This window comes from Abrus precatorius, unplaced genomic scaffold, assembly GCF_003935025.1.
Source record: "Abrus precatorius isolate BTA unplaced genomic scaffold, Abrus_2018 Scaffold7, whole genome shotgun sequence".
NCBI lineage: Eukaryota > Viridiplantae > Streptophyta > Magnoliopsida > Fabales > Fabaceae > Abrus > Abrus precatorius.
The window spans coordinates 816,543-825,492 of NW_020874417.1; the positions used below are offsets into that span (position 1 = coordinate 816,543).

Below are 8,950 nucleotides of genomic sequence, written 5' to 3' on the forward strand. Positions count from 1 at the left end.
CATTGATAGATATTAGATCAATTATAATATATATTTTGACAAAAAGCATAATTTATATTTATAATATTGTGTTAACAAAATGTACATGTACGTGCATTTGATAAGAGTATAAGATACTCTAATGTTAAAAAAAAATTATTATAATTAATAAAAAATGATTATGAAAAAATATATTTAAAAATAATATACATTTCGAAAAAAATATATTCAATTTGTAAAATCCTAAACGCAATTACCTTTGTCACCATGTTCAAAATAATATAAACAAATTAATAAATCATCAGATCTTATTTTTATTATATAAAATTATCAAAATAATAATAATATAAATATATTCATATTATCTCATTTTATTTAATAAATATTTATAAATAAGAATAAAGTGAAATAGAATGGAATAAAATAATTTTAAAAAAAATGTTGAAAAATTAGAATTAATGGTAGCAAGAAAAAAAATCCTGTCGGATGACAAATTATAATGGAGAATGACGAGCAGAGTCTTCCAAAATTTTGATAACATTGCCAAATTGGAATATCAATAAACCCCAGTAAATTGATGAGATGATATATTCGACTTTAAAAAGTTTGAGCTGCCCCAAACAAGGAAAAAAGCAGGGCCTTGTAATTTCAATTTCCTATACTGCCTTACTTGTATGACATATAGATTCCTATTGACTATCAGCCTTTCATTGACTTTGTAGACTTTAATATAGTCTAATCATAAACAAATGTCTGTAAATCCCAGCCAAATTCAATTGAGGTGATGACCTCAGTATAAGGCAACTCCTATAGACAGACCTAAAGTAATTAAAAGCACTTACTAATTAAGTTGGTTAGTATGAGGGCTATGGGTATGGCAGGAACCTCTCTCAGGATATGGCAGAATATTTTGAATCATATTTCCATCATCACCATTGGGGACTGCGGGTAACAAAGTACTGGAAGTCAGGATGATTGACCTGCAAATTCTTCAGCCAATCAGCAGCAGCCTGCAACAAAGAGTTCACCTGCTCCCATTCAGAGGCTCCATTAGGAGTCAAAATTGAGCCTCTCAACTTGTAAGAAGCCAGGGCAAAAGCAGGCAGAGATATTTTTGAGGATCCATCAACACCGTGCACCTTTGTGCCACTAGAAGCATGAGACAGTGCTTGATTTTTCCCTGTGACAATTAGAGATAGAAAATTAGGTACAATAAATGAGTGGAATTGTAAGAGTGAAAAGAGTTAAATTAGGTACAATATACTTCTAGAGTGGGCTGACAAAGAATGGAAGGTTAGGAAAGAAGCATCCAAACTCTTGAGTGTTGATCCGACAGGGATTCTGTAAATTGGATACCTGGAACCAAGTTCAATTTGTTATGAGGACGAAGAACAATTTAGGGAATAGCATAAATGACAACAATAGATGGACTCTTTGATACCTACCATGCCACAGAAAACCAGCTAGAAGGCGATATATCCCAGCTCCTATACTTCATTAGACAAGGAAACTCAGAAGCAAGGACAGAAACCTGAGAGGAAACAGAAATTACTAGTGTCCAAATCAGGGGAAAAAGTTCAATAGGTAGGTCTGAAAAGTCAGGACTTGCCTTATCATGAAAAGGAGGACGAAAATGTGGCTGTTCTCCTTCAAAATACTCATAGACAAGCTGCTCAGGTGAGTTGTAGAACTCAGTTTCATCACTAGAAGAACCCAGTGAAGTTCCCTCTCTCAAAGTCAGTCTGCTAAGTCTCTGAGAATTAATGTTCATCAAGTTACCACCTCTGGCTCGTTTGTCTGCTTCATTATCGCTGCTGCCAGCACTACTTATCTCCTTTGAAGACTCAGTCCCACTGTCCTCATCAAGTCTCCTGGCACAGTTTCAAACCAACAATTAACATGTCAAATAACCATGAAATGGAAGTATGATAATGTCTTGTTTCTAAAGAAATTAGTTGGAAACAATATCTTGAATTGGAAATACAATTTTGTACTGACAAAGCATTAAATAGAGGAAGTGAGATTTTCTTCCAATGCAAGAAATTTAATGTATCACTAGTACTGAATCAGAAAGAATGAAAAAAAGAGTATGTAATTGTCAAGGCACCACTAAAAATTTACAAATAAGATTCACAGAAGTTCATCATTTATTTAAGAAACAGGGTATGATATAATGGCAACAGTGAGTATGATGACTAAATGTTTATAAAATGGTTGTGACCTGCATACTTTTATCTGATGTTTTCAGGTCAATGTTCAAACCGGGTGAATTTCACACTTGAGCAATACCATACTAATGTGAATAGCATGAATTGCACTTAGAAAGATTCATTATCAGTTTAGCCAATAAACTTTTACTCCTAAAACTAAGAGTGACAAACTGCCTTCACCTTACATCTATTTTACTCCATAATACAAAACGGATAACCATTTATTGCTAACCTAGTTGGAACTCATCAGTTCAGTTAGTATGCTTTTATTCAAGAAGCACTTCAAGCATATAGGGCCATACAATGACAGTTGTCGGTTCACTCATTGAAAATGGCAAAACTCCATCCATCCAACCAAAACATGAATCTTTATCTCAATCAGCTCTTAGCATTCTTTAGAAAAGAAAGCTCAAATAGTAAGAAATCAATTTGAACAAGCTGGCTGACAGTTCCATTGTCAGCAATAAGAAACACACCAAACTTTAAGAAAAATCTATTTTAAGTCCAATTTTAACAGCATTTCATCAAATGTTCATCAAATGTTCAAAATAAATGCAAAACCAACAAAAACAAGCCAAAAATCAAGTTGTGTAATAAGAGAAAATTAGAAACATTGATTATATTAACAATAACACAAATGAAGATTTCTACCGACACACCTCAACGCATACAACTGAATTGCAGACAGGTACGGAACATAATATTGCTTAATGGTGTCGTCTCCATCTACAACCAGCGGAACTTCTACTCCATAAGCACTCCACTCTCTGAAAGATTCCCAGAGATCCTCAAGCAAAAAGTAAGCACTACCATTACATTCAATACTCCTCAGTCCCTCCACTACAAGCTGCACAATTCAAAGCGACAAATTAACAATGAAACAATCAAAACACCTACCAGTAACAAACATGCAATTAAACACTATTTATAAATCACTCAATCCAGTAAAAACTATTCATTCTTCTGCCATCTAATTATTTTCACTCCAACCGAAGTAACCTGAGGAACAAGGCACAAAACATGAAGTCCAAGGATTGAATTTAGCACCTCCTTTGAGAATTTTGCAGGGACTAAAGGTGTGAGAGAGGCCAAAAGGCGATCCATGTTACTGGAATTAGCAGCTTCTGGTAATGCCGGTTCGATAGGGACCGGTTCGACCGAGTCGGTCTCCAATGGTCTCTGCTGCTGCTGCTGCTGCTGCTGCTTCCTGTTTCTCCTGATAACAGGAGGGACATAGAAGCGGTTGGAACCGGAATTCTTTGTCAAGGCAAAGCCACTGGAGTTTGACATTGTGGTGATTGAAAGGGAATTGAAGGCTTAGAGAGAGTGTTGAGATTGAAGCAAAGAAGGATTGTGAAGTGAATGAGGGGGTTTTGAATGAATTGAAGAGCATGAAAAGGTTACGTGTGCGTTGCCAGGTTTGGATTTGGGGAGAAGAAACAGAGTGAGTGTGTGTGTTGTTTATGTAGTGATTGATAGTGAGAGTCTTAACAAGACTAAGGAGGAAGATGAGGGAAGAAAGGACCAGTAAATGTTTTTTTTCTTATTTAAATAATTTGATAGCAGTAACTCCCGTGTGGACTTTTTGAACAAAATTTGTGTCACTGTAATCTCAAAAATGGCCTTGGACTTGAATTGACGCATGTGGCCTTGCTTTGTGCTTTTTACTTTCACTTCGGTAAATTTTGTCGTGCATTATTTGACACGCTAAGTACTTGTTAAATATATAATAAAATAAAAATATATTATATATTTTTATTATACTTATTATTATGAATAAAAATATATCAATAATTTTTATTCATAATTTATATTATAAGTAGTTTAGTAGTACATAAGATGCACATATATTTTATTTTAAAATAAAGATACATACAATTTAATAATTTAAAAGCAAAATTTTATATATTTATAAATAATTTTAAAAAAAATAAAATTATTTTAAAATAATATTTTTTAAAAAAATATTTTAATTTAAATCTATAACTACGATTTTTATATTTGGACAATCATTACTAAATTTATTGATCAAACATGATAATTAAGATAGTACAAATCAATATAATTCAAAAATTAAAAAATCTAATTAAAGATATTAAAAAAAATGAGTATAAATCAATATAATTCAAAAATTTATGTCTTATTTTTATATGTTTTAAATTAAATTAATAATAAAAAATATTTACATTTGAACTAATTAAGTTATCTCCAAAAAAAAAATATTTAATTTTAATAATTAATAAATTATAAAAATTATTAACATCAATCTTTAAGATTGAATTTTAATAATTAAAAATATACAATTTTAATAAGAAAATAAATATTCACTGCATTAAAAATATATTTTATAAAAATTCAATAACTTTATATGTATAAATTAATCAGTAACAAACAAAACCTGGGAAAAGTTTTAAAGTTTTGACAAATTAAATAACCATTGAAACATTTAATTGGTAAGTTTTAGAGATTAAAAGACTTAAAGTATTTTCAAAGAACACATACAAAAATTATAGATAACAATAAGTTATGTTTAGAATTCAATATTAAATTAAAAAAATTAAGTAAAATAGAATGAAGTAAAATTAGTTATTATTTCATCATGTAAGTATCTTTATGATGAATAAAAAACAAAACTTAATGTAATACATTCCATGAGATTCTGTTTCTTTTCCACACACACGCACAACCTTGCCAAGCTTAAGATGGTGACTTTTATTTGCGAAAATACAAATGCTATCATTGAGGATAATTTGGCAGAAATAACCATAGCTGCTGAGCATAATGTTTTCAACCCCGCCTTCACCTCCAACTTCAACTTTCCATGAGTCCCTGTTGTTGAAGTCATTGACGGAAGAGTTGTTGTTGGTTAAGCTAAGGTAGGCTGGCTTATATCCTGTTGTTGCTCATTTGCCATTGGAATGTTCCCATTTCTCAATGTTATAATTTATTCAATGTCTTGTTTAACTTTGTTACTGCATAAAAAATTTGCATATGCAGCCTGTTAGCATAACCCAGTCTATTGTTGGAACTTGATGTTGCATACAACTACAAGCAAGGTCTTGGGATAAGAAAGGACTTGTATAATTAGAGAGAGTTTTGATGCAAAAGGTGAGGTTCCTAGCCTAAGCATTCAAATGACTTAAGTCTTGAGGCATTCTCAATGTGGAAGGCAACGTGAAAAATGGTGGAGATAAGAACAAGAGAAAAAAATAAAGAGCACTTGCTCTCCAACATCATTTATTCTTAACATTGGTGGACAATCAATCCCCAAGACTCACGGCCCACACAATAACATTAGTTATTCCCTGATGGCATTCAAGAAAAAATGATTGTTGTGGGACTTTTGATATGTTAAGGTTTAGGGATATCATTTAAGTACTCAGTTTAAATTTTTAAAGTAATACTTTGATTTGGGGTTATGATTCTATATCCATTCATTATGAGATTAAATTGTTCAATTTTAGCATCTATGTTATCAAAGATTAAATGTCACTGGACAGTTCAGTTCATTGTGAACAACAACTCAACAAGGCCATCAGTTTTTTAGTGCATCTCACAGGATTTATTCTAATCCTACCTAATAACCTGACCTTTTAACACTCTAGCATTTTCACCTTTCCATTGGGTAATGCAGTAAAAAAATAAACATGTAATTTAAGTTATTATGTGCGTTGGACAGTTCTTTCCATAAAAATACTTGCGTTTGTAATCTTACAAATGTAGGTTTGATTTTTGTTGTCAATAATATTTCTTAACAAATAATTTTATATGTACAACAGCAAATTGCGGGTAAGATACAAAATACACTTTGATTAAAATGGAAAAAATTCCTCCTTGTTAAACTTACTCAGGAAAAAATGACATGCATTCATAGCCTTTAATAAATTTGTTTAAAAGAAAAAATTTAAACTAAATATTAATAAAGGTTAAATTCACAAAAACAACTTATTCACAATTCATAAAAGTAGGGAACAGATTTTATCCCATAACATGAAGGTTATGTTAATTCATTTTTATATTTTCGTTTAAAGAAAAATACAAAAATAACTAACATGATCCTTATGTTTGCTGTAAAACATAAGAAGATTCTAATTTCACAAATACATCATAATTTGAGATAATATACAATTATTCTTATTTTTTAACATAGTGTAGCTCATCATGTTAGTAGAACCTATTTTAGTGATTTGTTACTTTCCTTTATCAGGTGCCAAGATAGATTCCAGGTGTGGACAGGAGAAAGTTGTTGAAGCCATAGGGTGGGAAGGATGGGAGTGTAGCAACACCAAATCTATAGATTGGTTGAAAATGTAGGGTTTGAAAAAAGAAAGAGTAAAGTAGCAAGAAGAATTAAGGAATTTGAAGAATTTATTTGAATTATTTTGTGAGCTCATAGTAATTAATCTCTTAAAATAGAATTTTTTTTAGATCTCTTACATTCATCCTACAATCACCATTATCATTAATATATATTTTTTAAAATAAAATGTTAATTCAAAAATAACTTTGATTGCATTTATACTTTTGTCTAAGAACATAAACTGATATTGGTGTAGAATTATTTACAATTTGCCAACCTAATTTAATTATATTAGTGACATTTATTTCTCTAGTTCTTCTAAAATTCAAACCACCTAATTGTTTAGGTTGACAAACTTTTTCCTAAGCTTCTAAATAAGCTTTTTATTATTTGAATCTGATCCTCAAATAAAGTCTATGCAAAACTTTTCAATTTCATCACAAATGCCTCTAGATAAAATGATGGCTTGCATATAATACGCAGAGATACTATAAATTGCAGTTTGAGCTAAAGATACCTTAACTTCCAAAGAAAATGTATTTCTTTTTCAATTAGATAGTTTTTACTTCACTTTATCTAAATGAACCTAAAAGTTGAATTAGCTAGTAAGTCTAAACATTATCACATGAACCCCAAGATATTTTATAATATCATTTGTATTGATCATATCCATTTTTTTTTTACATATTGACAATGGATTTAGAGAAAATATATTAAATTTGACATGAAATTTTGCAAAAAGTTTATAAAATTATGCTAATCACACTTACTTGATTATTAGTGGCTTCAAGTTAAAATTATATCATCCGCAAAGAAAAAAAAATATTAAGACCATTCTGACTAGAAGTAAAAGAAGTCCAACAATTATTTTTTACAGCAGATTCAATCACATGAACTAAACCTTGCAATACATATTATAAAAATATGGGGACATATCTCCTTGCATAATACTCCTATTAAGAAAAAAACCAATCAAAATAAGAATCATTCTAGTTTTAGGTCATTCTAGAAGAAAAAAAATACAATTATAAATCAAATCTAGAATATTAAGCATAGCTAACGTTTCTTTAGTAAACTCAAAATTCACGTGGTGATAAACTTTAGCAAGATCAATTTTCAGAATTATGAAATCTTTTAAAATTTTAAATAATGCACAATTTTTTAAAGAATGATTACATTATTTATACCATGATGACCCCTTTATTTTTTAAGAAAGACTGTAATATTTTTTAACCATTTGAAATGTCTTTTATAATATAATAATTAAGCACAAGAAGGGCAAAAGGAGAAAGGTATAATATTTTGCTGAAAAGACAAGGACTTGGGACTGGGACACTGGGTGTTATCGACAGACTGGAAAACAAAATCTCTGAAAAAATGCACCATAATGGCAAGGGAGTTCCTTCCCTAATTTGGGTGTAAAAAGCCAAATTCCCATCATATTCTGCCAGAAACCATGGTAACATTTTTTTTACATATTTTTTATTATATTATTCAACAATTAAAAAAAGTTGAAAAAACGAAACTAATATTATTAACATTTCTCATTGTTTGATGTAGGACCACATACTTGTTTTGTTTGACTATAGAATAAAGAACGATAACTCATCGCTGAGTTACTAGACCTTTATCAGAGTTTGTAACGTATGCTGATGCGCGGCATTCAGAAATTACCAAATATTGTTATGCATGAGGCCAAGGAAACTGAGTTGCTTCTGAAGGTTTGTTTCTGGCTCATATAATGTGGTTGAAATGAATGAAAACCAGTAGTGTTTAGATGTGGGGTCTTATTAAAAAGTTGATTTAAAAAAATAAAAAATTTAAACAATACTGTATGTTTTTTTTTAATTTTATAAATTTAAAAGGAAATAATATCATAAACTTTATTATATTTAATAAATTTAAAAAAAATAAAACCAATATTAAATTGATATATAAATATATATTAAAAATATTTTGTATGATAAAAAAATTCAACTTTAAAAATACTTTTAAAAATGTTCATGTTAAAAATATTTTTATTAAAAATTGATACTTACAAATTATATATAAATACACTCTTAATTATTAATTAACATTTATTAAAATTATAAAAGTATGAAAAATAAATATTAAATTAGAAATTAAAAATATATTTTATAATTTTCAATAAATATTAATAAAAATTTAAAAATATACTAAATAATATGTTGCTAGTATGTAATTAAAACTTAAAAATTAAAAAGTTTAAAATAAATAAATTATTAGGAAAAATAATTCTATTGTACTTTTTATAAAAAATATTTAAATATATTAAATTTATACTCTATTTTAAATATATCTATATTATTAATTATAAATATATAGATAACTAGTTAAAAAATTTCGTAGTCAAACAGTCCTATTTTGTACTAATATGCATATGTTAAATGTTTTTTTTCCCTCCATTCAACGTGGTATGAAACTATTTTGTACAAATATA

The 8,950-nt window shown here is 29.1% G+C and overlaps 1 protein-coding gene across 2 annotated transcripts; it reads right to left on the reverse strand.

Annotated features, from left to right (window-relative positions):
- Positions 1 to 580: 580 nt before the first annotated feature.
- LOC113873092 lies at positions 581 to 3,724 on the reverse strand. 2 transcript variants are annotated; one of them, XM_027511068.1, is made up of 7 exons: positions 3,237 to 3,724; positions 2,849 to 3,036; positions 1,589 to 1,850; positions 1,425 to 1,510; positions 1,244 to 1,335; positions 1,119 to 1,159; positions 581 to 989 (listed from the first exon to the last, which is right to left on the reverse strand). In XM_027511068.1, the coding sequence occupies exons 1-7, from the start codon at positions 3,477 to 3,479 to the stop codon at positions 909 to 911; spliced, it is 993 nt and encodes a 330-aa protein (XP_027366869.1). In that variant the 5' UTR covers positions 3,480 to 3,724; the 3' UTR covers positions 581 to 908. The 2 variants fall into 2 exon arrangements, with proteins under 2 accessions (XP_027366869.1, XP_027366867.1); XM_027511066.1 differs by having other exon boundaries at positions 581 to 1,159.
- Between the last annotated feature and the right edge of the window lie 5,226 nt (positions 3,725 to 8,950).

Coding starts and splice junctions, on each gene's coding strand:
- LOC113873092 (XM_027511066.1), bottom strand. CDS start 3,479: ATGTCAAACTCCAGTGGCTTTGCCTTGACAAAGAATTCCGGTTCCAAC. Junction 3,037..3,236: donor CTGCAAAATTCTCAAAGGAG/GTGCTAAATTCA, acceptor TGAATTGTGCAG/CTTGTAGTGGAGGGACTGAG. Junction 1,851..2,848: donor ATTCAGTTGTATGCGTTGAG/GTGTGTCGGTAG, acceptor AAACTGTGCCAG/GAGACTTGATGAGGACAGTG.